This window comes from Lonchura striata, chromosome 3, assembly GCF_050655825.1.
Source record: "Lonchura striata isolate lonStrDom1 chromosome 3, ASM5065582v1, whole genome shotgun sequence".
In the NCBI taxonomy this organism is placed as follows: domain Eukaryota; kingdom Metazoa; phylum Chordata; class Aves; order Passeriformes; family Estrildidae; genus Lonchura; species Lonchura striata.
In genome coordinates this window covers 111,475,808-111,494,511 of record NC_140705.1, presented here as the reverse complement: position 1 = coordinate 111,494,511, position 18,704 = coordinate 111,475,808, and the positions used below count along the sequence as shown (strand labels likewise).

Here is an 18,704-nt window from a genome sequence, read left to right as displayed (position 1 = left end):
GTGTGAATTTGGGGATTTTTAGTCTTCCTGCCCCTCGCCAATAATCTCAAGGATAATTAGGCAACTTCTGTGTACTCATGTATTGATTAAATTATTTTTAATGGCTTATCAGACATGCAGAATTCTCCCTTCCAATGAAGAATGCAAACAGATATTAAACCAGGAGTGGAGCAGTAAGGCATCAGATTTGTGCAGAGCACTTAGGGCAGTGTTTGGGCTGGGATCTTGACTGACTGCTCCAGTTCTGGATTATAACTCTGCAGCTGTAGAGTTTTATTTAATGCAAAATTTATGTTAATATTCTGTGACTGAGGTACTTGGCTTGCAGGGCTGGCAAGCCCGTTGCCATGTAACTAGTGAGCTCCTGGAGCTTAGGAGCTAATTTGGCAACAGCAGTCAGAAGCTTATTGCATCAGAGCTGGTTGGCCTGAAACTGCTGATTTTACCATTGGATTTTCTAGTTTACTGGCATTAGTAACGATATATTATAGTTAATATGTAAGCTGTAGGTAGTATGCTCACATTGAATGCAAAATGCTGGATATTTGGATTCTCCTAGTGTTCGGTTTTAAATAGCACAGAGTAGTATAGTTGTAAATAAAGGAACTTTCCTAAGACAATGTTGAAAATTATTTTGTTCTGAAACCTGCTGAACTTATGCCAAAGTCTTGATCCTTCAGTGAGTGAAGTCCCAATCTATTCACAAATTCATTCATTGTTGACATTGATGTTTAGAAACTCTGGAGAATAAGAAGCAATTTAAAATCAGGGGTTACATGCACTAGAGAGAGCAGGGTGTAGCATATAATACTGAACATGATTGTACATATCTTGCCACAAATGCTTTCTCATTATTTAGAAAGTTTATTTGGATGTGGATTCTCAGTTCAGGTTCTTTCACGGGGCCCTATGGCCCTTTGTAAACATAGTCTCTAACAATATTTTGAGATTTTTCTATTTCTTTGAAAATTTGTTCCAGTGAAGAAATAGGCTTGTTGATGTGTTTTGGCTTAACTGGAAGAATGTTTCTGGGTGTCTGGATGTGAAGTAGCAAATTTGGTTTGTTTTTTTTTTTCCAAATAGTCAAGACAGATGTACTGTAGTTTTGGTTTTTAACAATGGTAAATTATAATAGTACTCAGAGACTTGATATGAGAACCATAGGACAAACACCAAGCACCAAAAATGTATAAACAGTCTAAATGCCTTTTTTTTTTTTTTAATAGAAATTGTGTATTAGGGCACAGGTGAAAATGAAAATTATTTGCTACACTGATGTGCATGGAAATAGCAAATGCATGATATGTATTCTGGCAGAATTATAAGTAGAAAAGCATTTAGAAAATAGTTTTTGAAATATTAATCTAAAGTAAGGACAACCCTTCATTTTTATTTTCTAGCCTGGGAATTTAATAGCCTTGGTAATACATCTTTCCATAAATATTGAAAGAAAAAAAGGTAATAAGTTTTAGAACACGTATCTGTGTGTAAACCCTTTAATACTATTATATGAGCATGTGATTATAGCCTTTGCCTTCTTTCAGTACAAATTATGGTAATTATGATGCAGTTAATTTTAACATTCATATTCTTATCACCCAGAACAGCCAGGAAGTGCATACACAGGAAGCATATTTTGTCACATGCGTGTTTCCAGCTCCATTTCCTAATTTTATTATGTTCAGAGCAGTCTGCAAGCCTGCCAGTTTATATATGTAATACTTCCATATCAACCCAATTTTTCCACTACTTACAGATGAGATTTAAGTGGTAGATCCTTGGAAACTTCACCTGGCCTTTCTTTCTGCAGCATGAGACTGCTGAAATTTTTAGAAGAAATTTTTAGCATATTTTTCACAACATGAACAGGAGAATTCATTCCAATAAGTGAAGTGTGAAAAACATCGCTGCTAACCATATCAGGTAGTTCAGTGAGAGCTTGATTACAGGGAAATGTATTTATTCCAAATGGTCCCTCTGAATTCATAGTTGCTAACCAGAAGTGGAACATCAGAGACAACAGCAAACCCTCCAGCATATTTGCTTCCAGCATAATACACAATTCTCCATCTATTTCTAGTTGGAAAATGAAATCAGTGTGTGAATTTCGGTGTGTGAAATTGTTGTGACAATTTCTTGTCATAACACTGAATCTGAATGTGTAAGAGCCTTGTAAAAACCCAGTTTGGGGATTAATTCGTGTTTGTTGTTGCTTTGGGTGCTAGATTCATGCAGCAAAATTTTCTTGGCTTGATAGATATGATTCTGCAGAGATACAGTTTCTCTCTATTTCTTCTCATTTCCTTTCTTTCCTCCTGGGGTTGTTGATGAGACCTGGCCTTTTTTGGTCTTTCCCTGGCAAATCTGTGAGCTTCCAAACAGTTCTCTGAGCTTTATCAGTCTTCTGATAGATTGAAATAAGTTTAATCAAATGCCAGGTTGCATTGATTCTGCTGTGCAAAAAATCTTGTACATGAGTAACATAGAAATTGAAAAGAAATCTTTTAGAGAGATGCGAGTCCATCATCTCATAATTTTTGAACTATTCGATAGAATAATTCCTTTGATCATTTGATAATCTGATTTTCAAGCACTACTCAATTACCTACTGCATTTGCGTAATATCAAAATATTCATGTTGTGTTGTCAGTAAAACAGTTTTGTGTGGATAAGAGCTATCTGTGAGCGAGGAATGCCTCTGAGAAGAATTCCTAGACAATATAGCTGGAGGTTTAGGTGCTCATTGAGACTGAGCCACTTCTTAGCTGTTCCTGACTATTGGTTGACTTGAGGAAAGCCTGAGCCCTATGTCTGTCTTAGTGAAAAGCAGAGGGGAGGATTGGGGGTTTTGTTGTTTCTTTATTCTATTACTACCTTCCTTCAGTGGACTTTTGGATATGTACTCCATTAATCATCAGCTGTTAGTGACAGTCTCACTGCCTTCCAAGGGTTTGTGAAGAACAGCTTGTTCTTGTTGGCTTTGTCAGGAATATGCTGCTAGATTAAGTAGGTCTTTCAAGCAGAATCCTTTCATGTTGGAATCTGAGGTATTGATGATTCTAAGATTGTAGAAAGTCTCTGTCTTTCTGCCCCGCTGCCAAAGCAGAAGCCATAATTGGTCTGTGCTGGTTTCCAGGTTGTTTATTCTGTTTATCTCTAACATGTTCTGCTGCCCTGCCCAGCTCTGTCCTGCAGGGCAGCGTGTGGGGCTCTGCCCTCAGTGGGATGTTACAAACATTAAATACCAGAAACTCCCTGGGCTGGATTTACAAGAACGTGCCAATATCTGTCACCTACATTGGACAGTGTGTCCCCAGCCTGAACCAACAGAAAAATGCCAACACCACAGTGAGACATGGAGGGCATGAAGAAGGAGAAAAAGGACAAGACACACCCAATTTCCTCCATCTTGTCCTCTTTGGACCCCTAATCTAGAATCCTAAAATTTTACTTTTGCACCTGTGCCACACTTAATTATTACTGATATCAAACACTCAGAGCTGGTAATTGATCCTGTAAGATTGAAAACTCTGTTCCATGGACAGAGATCACAGACAGTGTCTCTGGGGGCTCTGTCCAGGGGGGTTCCTGACCCCTGCCAGGGTCCCAGGGCAGCCAGGGCAGCCAGAGGGATGCTCTGGACTCCCACACTTTCATATCAGTTGATTTAGTGACCCAGCTCAAACTCTAGTTTTTGTGAAAATACCCTGGTTAATTTTGAGCAAATAGCATTGAGAGTAACAAAAATTGTCAGGCTCCAACTGTACTGCCCATTGTGGTTTTTTTCTTACACATTTAGGTGGTATAACTGACACAACTGCATATGTGAAACTGTTTGCTAAACGTTTTTCACTCTCTAATCTGGAGAGTCATGCCATGCCTCTCTTGTGCTTTATGAGGCAGCTTTTGAATATGATATTTCAGATTTTTCCTCTCTTTGGAACCACCAGGAGAATGAACAAGGAAATACAGATTGCAGATTTTGCAGCACAGTAAGAATATTAGCTGTTTATTTAGGCATTGTTGTATTCATCAAATTAGTGATGCATTATCTAAATGGGATTGAGATGCAGATGACTCTTACCTGATGTCATCTGCAATAAAGAAAAGCTTCTGAAAAATCTCCCCCTCTGTATCTAGTAACAATTTTTACACATTTTAACACACATTTATGGCTTACAGTTTCTCTAGCTACACTAGAGGAGTAAAAGAACATAAGTGTTGAGCTCCCTAACGAGGAGGGGCATGTTTGCCAATGCCACCAGTGTGACCCGGGAATGTGTGCTTGCAGCCAGGAAAGCCAGCTGCATGCCAGGCTGGGTGGGCATGTGGGAGAGTCCAGAGGAAGGCTGGAAGGATGCTCAGGCTGCTGCAGTGCCTCTCCCATGAAGACTGAGGGAGCTGCCTAGTGGGGAGATGTGGGTCTCAGATTCAGTCAAAGGAAGAAACTGAGAGTTTCTAGCCAGGCAAAAGCCTGGGAAAGAGCTGGGAAAGAATGTAAATAATTCTTTATCTCTCTTGTTGTTCACATTGTTTATAGTTAAGTTCTATCACTGTGTGTCAAGCACTCTGCACCAATGCGGTGGGTTGTTTTCACTTCAGAACCAATGGAGCTGGTCCTTGCAAAGCTCTGTATAAAAGAGCAGTGTATTTTGAATAAATTGGAGTTTTGCTCTCAGCAGTCTTCTTCATTCCCATCCTGCCTCGACAGTGACAGGGAGAAGACTCTGGAGAGGACTTAGGCACCTTCCAGTCCCTAAAGGGGCTCCAAGAGAGCTGGAGAGGGACATGGACAAAAGCATGGAGTGACAGGACAAGGGGGAATGGCTTTAAACTGACAGAGGGTAGGTTTAGGTTAGATCCCAGGAAGAAATTAGTCCCTGTGAGGTTGATGAGGTGCTGGCACAGGTTGCCTAGGGAAGCTGTGGCTGCATCATCCCCAGGAGTGTTCCAGGCCAGGTGGTACAGGGCTTGGAGCAGCCTGGTCTAGAAGCATCCCTCCCATGGCAGGGAGGTTGGAACAAGATGGGCTCTAGGATCCTTCCCAAACCATTCTATGATTCTAAAACCACCCTTAAGGTTAGCATTTTTACATGCTACAAGAGGCATTTTTTGTTTAAAGGTCTTTTTTAAGTATTACTTTATCATGTTCCTGCTAATGACCTTTCAGACTCAATATGGTGAAAATAATACTGTGTTTCTCAGTTAAAAATGACTTGACTTTCAAAGAAAGGAAGGAAACAAATTTCTCTGGTCTGCACACATGGTAGTAGAGTTAATAAATTTGGTTCTAAATGCCTTGTTTTGTATTCAAAGAGAGATCTGCCTGTAAAGCTCTCTTCACTGCTGTAATGTAAATATATTAAAAAAAAAAAAAGAGAAGGGTTTTTTACTGTCTGTCTCAGCAACACAATGTACAGAAAGCTCCATCTTACAGAAGAGAATTGTCAATCCCTCTAGAGAGCCTAAAGCAAGAATGCCCAAGTCAAAAAATATATTAGACATGCCTGCATGACAAAAATCAATAAAATACAATCTCTTGTGGTTTAATATGAAAATAAACACAAAGAAGTGGCTTTCAGGAAAAATATTGAGCTGCAGGTTTGGAATTGAAGTTGTCAAGAGAAGACTGAAAGCAGAGGATGCTGTCCAGTTTACTGTAGGACATATTTCAGAACCAAAGCCAGGAATAATAGTGTTGGAGGGTAAGCTGTCTGGCCATGTCTGAAAACCAAAATTCAGTGTGAGAATGTTAGTGCTGTGAGTGAGGGTGAGATGAAAGTGCACTCTACTCATGGGTGCCAAACTTTGGGACATACGGTTAAAACATTGGATTAATCCGTGGTTATCTATAATTGGATAAAATGCTGTGAATAATAAAAGGAATTAAAAGCATGTTTTTGTTTGGCTAAATTCTTCTCTGTTGAATTTGTTATTTTCTGTCATAGTTAACTGTAGGTATTACAGGGTATTAATGATGTTTTGATATTTGTGCTGTCAGCAGTGCAGGTATTCTGAAGTTTTTTGAGTGTATACTCTATATTTTCTAGGAAATTTTTAAAATTTCTTTAAAACAGCTTCTGAACACTGCATGTCCTAGTCTTCTTATATCCTTTATGGAAAAAAAATTGAATCAGAGCTTTAGCAGTATTTTAAATCCTTAAACTACTCATTTTAAGTTCAACTCTAACTCCAATTTTATTTTTAAATCAGGGAATAAATAGACGTTTCCTTTTAAGTTCAGTTTTTTGATACTACCAGTAATGTAAAGTAATTGCAAATTAATGTACTGCAGGGTTTTATTTAAATAGGTAGAGTAGCATGATTGTACCTGAGGCTCATATGTGCTGTAACACATTGTAAAGTTGCTGTAAAAAACAATGAAAAAAATTGATGTATTTTTTTTGGCTTTCCTCTGTTTTCCTGGGTTACTAAAACTTGTGTAGGTGGAACAACATGGCTCTGACACGGACTCAATGAAGCAGTGTTTGTTGGGAAAAAAAACATTGTTCTAGAAGGCATCTAATATATAGGAATTATGAAATTACTGATATAATAATCTACACCCAAAATCTTGCAATTGTAAAATACATCCCTGTTTTCTCCCCTGCCCTAAGTAATAATGTTGGTTCAGTGTCGTGTTGGCTTTTTCATGAGTGTATCTCTGAGATTTCCATGTCTATGTGGGTCTTGCTTATGAAGCATTTAAGTGTTTGATCAAGAAATGTTATACTTGGAAAAAAATTCTTACCCACCATCCTGACTCTCAAGAGCAGTACTAAATATGTTATTCCTCATGAAACTGACAGTAACAGTGATCTTTCTGTACCCAGAGTTGCTTTTCTGCCCTGTACATTCAAAATCCTTTGCCAAGCAAGCTCCTGAAAACATATCTGTTATGTTTATTACATTTATTTGGTTACCTGTCATTTTAAGCTTTACCTAGTGGCAACAGCAGTAGTGGAAGGAAAATTTGTATGAGGCTTACAGCTAGTTTTTAAGTCTGTGATAAAGCAGCTAGTTCTAAAGTGTCTGTATGAGCAGACACAAGTAAAAATGAGTGTATACTGTGTGACTATCAGTCACTCTTGCTGTTGGGGGGACTGTCATTCCTTTTAAGCTTCCCATTTGCGTGCCTGCACTTCCTTTTCTCTGGTTTTAGCACTTTAAATGATGCAGAAGGCTATCTAACTTTTCCTTGTAATCAGTTCACTTTGTTGTGAGGGTTAGCACTTTATGTCTTTTAACAAATCACATTTGAAGGCATACTGCATGTTTGTTTGCAGGTGTATTTCTCTGTGACAGCTGTTCTTTAAGACCCTGAGATCTGCCATTAATTTTGAGCAGTCAGAAAGGCATCCATCTAGTCAGCAGTACAAATCATTAGTGCTTGTTGATGAGTTTTCATTATTAACACTTCTCAAAGGCAAGGGTGACTGAAATTTATGGCATCAGTCAGCCACGTGAGATGGGGATGTGTCGTCAATGCTGCCAGATGTCACAGAGATGAATTCGTGTGCAACAAGCAAATCTTAGGGAGAGCTGAGCCTGTTCCTGTGGCATAAATCTAAAAATGGTGTTGTGACTTCTCAGTGTGGAGTGCAAGTGGCCCAATAGGCACTGTACATCAGCAGGAACGTCATGCAGAGTTGGGGCAAGGCTGTGTGCAGCCATGGTGAAGGTAGGAGTTGATGCATGGCCCACCTTGTGTTATTGCAGGTACAGCCTTGACCTTGCTGGAAATCCCAGCAGGAAGATAATGAATCAAACCCCAAATTGTTTTTGAAAGAAAAATAAACCCTACAGAGATCTCCAGAAAATAACTTTATAGCCTTTTTGAGAAGAGGGGTTTGAGTCACACCTTTATAAACATTGATTAATGTGTTGAAGTTTGAAAACACAGCCTCACAAGACCAGCAAATTTTACTATTTCTTTAAAGAAGTAACCAAGATATGAGACTACATGAAGAAAGATTGATGTTTAGCTGGCAAAATCATGACCTAAGAGCATAGGGAGTAGGTATTAACTTGACCAATTACTTTCTAGGTTAGCACATACCCTTAGATGATGGTCTGCCATGCCTCGCTGATATTTTTGCCCCAGAGACTTCTCTCTTGGGGCAAGGGATAGATGAACAAGGGAGCAAAAATCAAGGTTGCAAAGACATAGTATGTTAGGAATTTTCATGTTTATTTTCCAAACACATCTACAACTCAAATTCAGTTATTCTTACTTGGTTTTGTCTGATTTACCTGTTATATCCTTTGGTTGATGTATGCTGCTTCTGCACTATCTTACTTTGTCTTTTTACATCCTGCAAGGGAAACTTAAAATATTTTCTTTGCCAGTTGGGCCAATTTTTGTCTGTCTCTCCTTCATTGGTAATCCTATGAACTATACAGGTATGGGTTTCTATTTAGAAAGATGGTCTGGCTATATTAGCTTATGATTTTTATAAAATATTAAAATCCCCAAACTGCATATTTTTATAGAAATATGCAAGGTTTACATGAACTTTGTTACATCCTATTGCTCATTTTCATAGATATTCTGTATTTAAATATTATTGTACTGCTTATGAGGGACCAAACAATAAAGTAATTTGTCAAATACTATATAGACCCCTGTTTATGGCTTTAATTTGGTATGTTATTATTCTGAATAGTCGAAAATTGCTTTAAGAAAAATACTCCTGTAGTGCAAGGTAATCTCTCTGGCTTCAGCTAATTTGATTTTTCTCAGTAGCAGGAGGCAAACGAAATGTAGTTAAAATTACGTTGATAAGCCACAGCCTCCACATCTCACCACAGCTCCAAAACTGCAGATTAAGTCTTGGTCATCTTGCTGGTTTGAAGGAGGAACATGGATATAAGAACTCTCAAACCATTTTGATAATTGCAAATGGTTGTTTGATGGACAGGTAGGCATGATTCAAAGTGAGACATCTTTAGTGTCTGATCCTATTTGGTCATTTTGCATCATCATAGGGAGGTTTCAGAGTGGTTCAGAGGAGAATTTCTCCTTTTATGTTCTTGTCCCTCTTAAGTGGGACAGGCGGAGTTGAAATGTTCTTTGGAAAAACAATTATGCCCATCTGGGGGAGATAACTGGCAAAAGATCCTGAAAGTTCAAAGAGAATTACCCAGAACTAAAGAGAGCAGAGCTGTGAGAGCTTGTGTGTCCTGAGAAGATGCTCATTTATTAGTGTATATCAATTTTGTTGGGGTTAGTCACAGCATCCTGACTTGCAACAGAACTGCATATATTTATGGGAGATGTAAGTGCTTGTGCTTCTTGGTACTAAGATAGATAGAGAGATAGCTATAGATAAAGCTATAGATATAAATATGCATGGTGTTCCAGTGAGATAAGTAGGAAAAATGCAAGGAATTTTAGCTAATCTAAGTAAAATGGACAAGTTGCCAAATTGCCTGCTTGGCAGGTTAACCCTAGGAAGGTCTCCAGTGCACTCTGACATCAATGAGATGTGTGCTGGAGGGAATAAAACAGACTGGGAATAAAACTCACTGGGCTGCTGGCATTGGGGGCCAAGCAAAAAGCAACGTGCAAACCAGGGGTTGCCCCTGCCAGCCAGAAATGAAATGGTTAAACCAGTTCAGAAATGAAAAGGGTAAACATTTGCCATGGAGCAAAAAGGATGGATAGTAGAAAGAAAAGAATGTTCTTATGTACGTGGGGCAAAGCAGCTTATTTGAAGAGAAAAAGCTGTGCTGTGAAGGGACTAGAAACCAAATTGTGGCATAACTTGTGTAGAGAAAATACTAGGGGGCAAAAACCACCAAAAAAAACCCAATTCCCAAAACTAGTACGTTGCTGCAATCTCTTGGATTTGTCAGAAGGGAAGTATTTGCCACCCAATTTATTTAAGATTTTTCAGAGTAGACTTACACAGGGTGAGGAGGGAGATGCTTATTCCCTTGTGTATGTTTTGAGTGAGAGCCCTGGTACCTGTAGCAGCAAGGAGGGAAGACAGTAGAGAGCTGTAAGCCTGGGAGCTGAGACACAGCAGGGCTGGGCTGAGAGCAGCTCCCCAGCTCTCAGGAACACAGCCAAGACCCTGGGAGCAGAGTTTGCTCCCCTCAAAGGCAGTGAAGGATTGACTGACTGTTGGGCTGGTACTGAGGACCCCTCTGCAGAGACCCTTTGTGTAGGAGGACCCTTTTTCCTGTTCCTATTTTGAGCTTTCCTCAGTTTAAGAGGTCAATTACCCTTGTTTGTTCTAATAAATGGTGACTTCTGTTGCTGCTGTTCAGCCTTCTCCAGGGGGTTCATTCCATTTGAAGACTGATGTAGGTCCACTTCAGATCCTTGGCTATGCTGCCTCTTGAGAATATCAAATCCCCCTCTCCCCTTCTGGCAGATAATAGAGAAGATTGCAAATGGCCAGTGGAGTAAGGAAAATAATTAATTAGGTCATGCATGAATGGAGGGAAACATAGTGTTGAGACAGAGACAAGCTGGAAGTGGGGAAGAACATGTTGGGAAGAGATGGAAAAAGCAAAGAGAGAATATTAGAAATAGAAGAGGAAAAGCAGGTGACAAGGTAAATATCCAGAAAATAATTCCCTGGATATTCCCTCTCCCTAATTAATTGATTATGGAAAATAATGTCTTTAATCCTTCTCTGAGGGAATGAGTTACCTGCAGCATACATGTTGGGAGAGCACTGAAGGGTTTACACAATGTACGACTCTGTTACTATTTTGTTTAAAGGAGAATAAGTTTAGAGGTTTCTCCACTCAGCTTTAAACATTGAGCTATATTAGCTGAAAATATGACTTATGGTGTTTTCATATGTTATTTTATTGTTTTCATTTTTAGTGGATAGTATAGCAAATGATTTCTCTTCGATCTCCATTTGATTTTTTTCAGAATTTATAAAGCAGCCTTTAATCTGTCCAGTAAGTGTTAACTTTTTACCTTTGCCTACTGCTTTCTTATGAAATCATGTAGAAAAGGTAATTTATTTCAGGCAAAATATAAATAAAAATATAGAAATTAGGCTTGTGGTGGTTTGATTTTGGTTTTGTTTTTTTTTTTTTCACTTTGACAAATCCTTAAATACTTGGTGCAAGTTCCTAGTTAAAAATACAGCTTCTGTCTAGTTTCTTTAGACTCTGGGAGTCTTAGTACATATTGAGATACTGAGGCTTAAGTTACTTTGTTTAAGCTTCAAAAACTAAAAGTAAGAGTTTTTTCTTTCATTACTCCCTGCAAAATCAAGTCAGGTGCAGCCACAGTGGCTGCAAAACTGTGCCATGTTCTTCTCTTTGATTTTTATCATCTGTGATAGAGATTTCTGGTACAAAGGATCAAAAGTCAGAACTACTCTGAAAAATGAGAAAATTCAGAGTTGTAAAAGTAACATGAAAACTAAAGATAACTGAGTTTTTAAATAGTTAGCATTTCCTTAATTTTCTTTTTTCCCCCTTTTCCCCCCATTTAAATGTATCAAAACATTGAAGTAAAAAGAGAATATGAGATGAAAGGTTAAAGATGACTCAGATTCCACCAATGTCTACCCTGTTTTTCTTCTTAAAAAGTCTTTTACCTTATTGTAGGCACTAAAACATAGACTGTGCCAGCCAAAAATAATGAGATGTTTCAATCCTGCAGATTTTTGCTTGATGTCAGAAAATGGAATTTTTTTAATATTTAGGGAGCATAACACTTGGAACAATTTCATGTTTCAGAAGTGACAAGCCTACATGGCTGTATTATGTGGTGTTTTACTTTGGTCTGCTGTGTGTTGAAATATCATCTGCAAAGTATTGTGCAAGAGTTTTCATTAACGTGTTCTGTTCTGCTGTACTAAAAAAACCCCGAACTGAATTAAATCCAGCAGGTCCCTAAGGAGACACACTGTCAGTGAAGAGTCTCCAACAGATTATAATAGAAATTAAAGGACACCCTTCAAATGCTGATGACTATTTTCAGTAAAGGTTCTGAAATGAGAGTGCACCCCATCCCAGGCAGAGCATTTCATGCTATTGGACCCTTCATTTTCACTATCTTGGTTTCCAAAAGGCCAGTCTCCAAATTCACATCTCTCCCTGGGGCTCAGTAGTAAAAGACCATGAAGTATGGTTTCCCTTGAAAAGGGTTTGCTTCCATATAGGTGTTGTTAGGTATGTGCTGCTCCCAGAATCTTAAGATCAGAGTTGAATGTAAGATAGACTAGGTGACAAAAAAAGGGTCACTTGCTGTTCTGCCATCTGCTCTTACCAGCATTAAACACCTGCCAAAAACCAGTCTTCTGACTAGAATGTGGGAGGAGAAGAAGAATCCGTTCAGCTTTTTTGAAGTTTACTAGAATAACATGTACTGGGTATGAAATACCTTCTGCTTGAGGACTGAAGCTAATACTGTCTAAATTTGATTGTACTAACTGACAAATACTCCATTGTGGCAGGTAAGTATTGTTTCTTAAAGGTAATAGTGCTGAGGCAGACAAATAACATGCCTCTAAGTAATGCTAGACCTAGAAATAACATGTGGCCTTTATTTCTTGTAAAGAAATTAGGGAGTAAATTGCAAATTACTGTTTGCTTCTCTCTACAACTGCTACTGCCTAGCAACAGTTGCCAGGTAGGATAAACATCATTAACTGTAAAAAGTTTCATGTCTAAAAGAGAGTAGGAGTGCTGATATGCAGTCTTGAGGTCTCTCTGCACTATTTTAAAATATAAGATTTGGCTTTACCTTTTGGGTCTAAGCATAGTCCCAGCCTTGCCCATGGTACAAGTATGCATGTGTGTGCACTCCTGTGGGTATAATGAAATTGGGATTGCAGGGATGCAGTGATTCATTTTAGTAGTGAGATGCTTCTGCTGTCAGAATAAAAATTAGAAATCTTGCACGCTATATACAGAAGCTTCTCAGGAAATCATTCAAGCCCTCTCTTCCTATCAGGCTGGGGAATATGCCTCTTAATTTCCCCTGGCAGAAAATACATCACCTCATCAGCAGCCCTAGAAAATGACAAAGCATCCCTGCCAAAAAAAACTATTTGCCAAACGCTTCCATTGCCACTGCAGGAAGTGGGACAGGGAGGGAGGAGGGTGCTGCAGAAATTCCATGGAAGGAGAATGATTTCCCTCACTACCTGTCGAGTTCCACTGTCACACCTTGCATGCTCACAAAATGTTCATCTCGTCGTCAGGGTGAGACCCTTGAAGAATTAACTGGGGCCAGAGGAGACACATATTTAATTCTGAAAGAATAATTTATACTCCTGAATCTGGCTAGTTTGAGATTCCCTTACGGTGTTTGAGCCAAAGCAAACATCTTGATGCAAAATCCATACCTGCAGGATCTCCTACATATTTCAGAGCCAGAACAAATGCTGCCCAGTCACATACTGTACTGTGTGCATTAACTTGTAAGAGTGATTATTTCCACTGAAGTTGCTTTACAGTTTCATAAAGGTGCTGTAGCACAACTGATAGTAAAATTTGAATTTATTGAAATATTTGCTACTGCACTTTGGCTTAAATGAATAAAGTATTTTAAATAAACCTCAAAATTCTATTGAACCTTGCTGTGCTGAATCTCACACAATTATGTTCAGAGTCTGTATATCAAATCATACATTAGGACAGAGGATTTTTATAGAGAGTTATTGTAACATTTATCATTACTTCAGTGTATTTGTGTTGCTGAGCTTCTTTTCATTTTTTTAGGAACCAAAATTATGACGAGATAAGAATGTTTTATTGTCACTCTGTATATTTGTGGGGCTCTTGCACCAACATGTTTTTCCCCACATTAAAGTAATAAGTCAGAGTGTCGAAGATCAATGGGGTGTGTGTGTATATATATGTATAATAAGCACACTATCAGATAACCTACTATTAGTGCATTTTTATATAAATATAGTACAATGGTCTGGCTTCCTATTACACTGAAATTTCAATCATATAGAGAACTGCATAATTCACCTCCCTGCATGGATACGTCCATTCCTTATGTTGCAAAGATAATTTTCAAGCTGCAAAGTAGGTGGGAACTAGTGCTGTCATGTTTGCATTAACTGTTTGGATAGCTTGAAACTCAAGCCTGCAGAGTTTTGAATGTCTCTTTCTCATTTGGGCATTTGACTGTGGGCATGTAGTGGAGTAGAGCCCGTTGAAATAACTGATTTACTGAAGTGATGATGAAATTTGTGGCTGGAGCATTTTCTGTTATGTAGATGTTGTGTGTTGGAAATGGTCTTTGTATTTTATTTGTGGGATAGCCATCTGCAGTCATTGATTAGTCCTTTATAACAAAGCTCTGCAAGATAAAAAATCCTTCCAAGTGACATATATATGTACAAATAGGCGTATTCTATACACACACTGGCAACACTGGCATATTACAAACATATTAACTAGATATATGTATGTCAAAAATAGTTTGGCATGTTGACATTCTGGTGGCTTTTAGTACATACAAAGTATGCAGATCCTCACTTCTTGACCAGCAATAAACTCATGATTTTCATATAGGTATGTTATGACTTTGAACATTGCAGAGCAAAGTTTACTGGCTGAGACCTTTATCTTGCATATTAAATTCATGATTGTAGTAATGGACTTTGATTGGTTTGGTTTCAGAGACATGTGCATGGTGGTGATTTGGGAGTTAAGGAATGTTAAAACAATGTGAGTAGCTATTTCTGTTTGAAATTGTTAAACAAAACACATTGATTTTATAAAATACAACTGTTTTTTTTCCTAAGATGCACTCAGAAAGCTTAAGAAAACAGCTTGCTCATCCCAAAGTTACAAATAATTACCCCCCAAATTCCTGTTCAGATGGAACTTAATTTAGAAAAGGAAATATTTTCTGATTTAAAACTTGATTTGACTCCACAGAGTAGGTCTGAGGATGCTGTAGTGGTAGGTTCATTGTGCAAATTGTTTTTTAATATACACTATTTTAAAATTCTATAATGAAAATATTTATTAGCAAATAAATATAAAAAACAATCTCCCCATGTCCAGGAGGGGATTGTGGTGGTATTGTTTTACCTTGCCTTTTCCTGGTAGTGTCATGATGCAGTACTATTTAGTAAAATGCAATTTCTGCAGATGTGGGATTTTGAAGTCCTTGAAAATATTTGCCCTTAGAATCATTTATAGGTGAAGTAGAGAGTAATATAGTGAAAATAAGTCCCCAGGACATTGTAATATGATACTGTTTGGTTGTGTACTGTTTGTCCTGCCAACATGAAGAAGCAGGCATACTGAGAAGAATATGGTTGGAGAAATTGGAGGAATATAATTGGGACATGCTGGCAAGATTGATGGAGTGCAGACATCTCTTCCATGTCCTCTGGTGCCCCACATCACTTTTATCATTTTAAGATGTCTAGACATTTCTTTAAAGTTATCGAAGTTGGAGCTGAACCAGAGAGTAGGAATAAATCATTTGTATTGCAGAATTCCTCTGTATTTTAAAGATGCTTGCATTCAATGCTAATGATGGAACTCCTCATTTAAATCTGTATATGTCTGCTCCCTGTAACCAGCCATAAATTCTCTACAGTCCTGTATGTGCTGATAGACTAGAAAATGGTGCATCTTTTTTAGTGGTTCAATATCATCAAACAACCTGGGGAATTAATGCAGAAGGCAATTTTACAGAGGGATTTCACCTGCAAAACAACTCCAGCAATTCCAGTGGGAGGTTGCATTATTCTACCTCATGATGCAAGTGCTGGGAAAAAAAAATGGGTTTGATTTACCTTCAAGTGCAAACACAATTTATGGGGAGAGGACTTGCTTTCTGCTGCATTGTTCCCAGCAGTGGCTTAGCAGACCAAGTTGTTACCAACTCTTGAGTCTTTTGTGTGTCTTCCAGACATACCTGGGTTTAATTAGTTCAAGCATTTTTTAAATAGGTGTATAAAAAGGGGATGCAGTTCCCTCCCTCCTCTCTTTTTCTCTCTTTCTGTTTCTTTCTCTCTCTCTCTTTCTTTCTCTCTTTCTCTCTTTCTCTCTTTCTCTCTTTCTCTCTTTCTCTCTTTCTCTCTTTCTCTCTTTCTTTCTCTCTTTCTCTCTTTCTTTCTCTCTTTCTTTCTCTCTTTCTCTCTTTCTTTCTCTCTGTCTTTCTCTCTCTCTTTCTCTCTCTTCCTCTCTCTCTTTCTCTCTCTCTTTCTCTCTCTCTCTCTTCCTACCCCTTCCATCCACCATAGGATGTAAAAAGAAATGAGGATATAACTTTGAACACCTCTCTGGAAAGAACTGAATGGAGAGATCTGAATAGTTGTTTTTAGCAGCTGTGCCATTGCCTTTTTCTCATTTTCAGCGTGATAAAACAGAATTTTGCCTGCATGTGTGAATTCTCTTCAGAAATTGAATCTGTCATCTTCCAGCATGGCCACACATTGAGTTTCAGCTGAGTTACAAGAAGTGGTAGTTCAGGGCACAACAAAAGCTTCAGGTCAGGTGTTGGCTGGAGTCCAGCAATGCATCTCCCAGAGCATGACTTCACTGATAGTTCTTAGATCCAATGATCTTACATTTATGATAGAACATAAGTAAAACCAAACAAATTGCACTACCATACAGTTGGAGACCACAGATTTTAAGAGACTAAATACAGTCTTTTAAGATACACTTTCCTGCAGAAATTGTTCTTACTTCCTATATGATACTATCACATCACATTTGGATTGCAAATTTTTAATATTTATGTGGGTAAACAGTGGCAGTCCTATTCCTAAATTTTCTTTCAGTCACTCTCTGATGACAAAATGCATCATTATCTTAGCAATACTAGAGAGTGGGTTGCAATAACCTCAGTAGAAATGCACAATGTGATGTTTCTAATTAGCATATAGTGTAGCTCATGAATATTTGGCAGTTTCTTCTTCCTGGTTGCTTTTTAGTTTAAACAGAATTTTCTCATTTGAGCTTGTCACTTCTGGTGCTGATTCATCCTTTAATGTCTTCCAGGTTGCCACTTTAGAATTCCCTCCAAAGAAGCTCTTTGGAAACAAGGATGAGCGAGTGATTGCAGAACGAAGATGTCACTTAGAGGTAATACCAACTTTTTACAGGCTTCTGCTTTTTTCTGCTTTCTGTGTTTAGGAGGAAAGCTCCCTGCTGGACCAATAGAAGCCATTCCCATATGATCAACATTAAATAGCCTGTTTGTAAGTAAGGAGTTACTTGCTGCCTTGTTTAACACAGGAGATGGCAGCAGCACATTGCAAAGTGAGGAAACATCTCTTAAAAAATAAATTACTCCTAATCCAGAAAAAATAAAAAAGGAGCTCTTAGAGATGTTCATAGGAGATAGATTTATTTAAGGGAGAAAGATGGTGGGTGAGGTAAGTGTTCACTGTAAACAGCTGATCTCTGTGCAAGACAAGATTAAAAAATACTGCTACTTTAAATGCAATCTCTTAGTTGGAGATTTACCATTTTATCATAGTTAATCCAAATATCTCATGACAGAGTTAAAGAGATATTTAGGCATCTTTGAGCTTTATTTTGTAACCCAGCTTTGTGAATGTATACTTTTCCTTTCAATTAATTTAAAAAATTAATTTTATTGTGGACAAGGTTATTGAGTTTGAGGGTTTGAGTTATTTTGGTAATTCTGCAGTGTTGTGTGGAAAAGCATGATTTTGAACTCCTATCACACATTAGGTCTTTATATTTCTACATTAGTGCATGTTTTACTGCAGCCCAGGGGCAGGAGGTCGGATTTTGGGGAAGAGGAAGAGGCATGATCAAAGACTAAACTGTACACCCTGCAACTATATTGCAGAAACGTGGGGATTACTTGATCATGCAAGTCATTAAGAATTATATTCTTTGTAGAGCTAAAATGGCATTAGGTAGAGCTTTAGAGAAATTAATATAAAAGTAGATTGCTTACAACTGGAATCTTTTCGTAGGTGGTTTGAAGTTTTTCTGTGTACATCACCTTTTCTTTGATCTACCAACAAAACATCCTCCCACTGACTTCTGATGTCAGGCTGTCTTACAAGAAGCACAAAATAAATTTTGTTTTCTTTCACGTCCTCGATAGATAGCATAAAGCTATGCCCATATTCCAGACTAGTACTTAATTTGCGTATTTTTTACCAGTAAAAAATTAATCTCTTAATCTTCCTGACCTGTCATTGGTTTACTGACAGATTTTATTGTAATGATTTTAATGTTAAAACTGCTGTGTATAGCAATGCTTTGCTCATGGCCATGTAGTACTTACAGCTCTGTAGCCAGGATTTAATTTAAAATTATATTGTATCTATTTTAACTAAGTTTGGTCATTAAAAATTTATTGCCTATATATTTTGCAAACATAAGAATATATGGCAGTTTATCAGTTTCTTGGCCCCATGTTGGGCCCCTCCCTGGGAGTTCTGTTGTGGGGAAACCCTCTTGGAGCAGTTCTGTGTCAGGAAAAGGAGACGCACGGGACGTTTTCAGTCTTCAACTTCCTGTTTATTGTTATCTTATCTAAAGTTTTGCACACCATCTATACCAGACTGCACGCTGGAAAAGCACCACAAAAATGGCCAACAATCTCTTGTTACAAGGCCTTTGAAGACTAAGCTATCCAATTAAGAAATGACACCGAGATTATTTTCCTTTTTAACCCAATAACTGATCCCTCAAAGCCCTCAATGCAGACTTTCCTGCCCAATTACAAGACATCACCCAAACCCATTAAGAATATA

General features: G+C 38.1%; 1 protein-coding gene across 5 annotated transcripts in view; it reads left to right on the top strand.

Moving 5' to 3' along the window:
- The window catches only part of KIF16B (kinesin family member 16B), a 137,885-nt gene that overhangs the window by 103,004 nt on the left and 16,177 nt on the right, over positions 1-18,704 (top strand). For all 5 annotated transcript variants that reach the window (XM_085577210.1, XM_077781850.2, XM_031504221.3 and 2 more), the window contains one exon: positions 16,966-17,049. In XM_085577210.1, the coding sequence (XP_085433336.1) occupies positions 16,966-17,049 (84 nt within the window). The remainder of the gene's footprint in view (positions 1-16,965; positions 17,050-18,704) is intronic.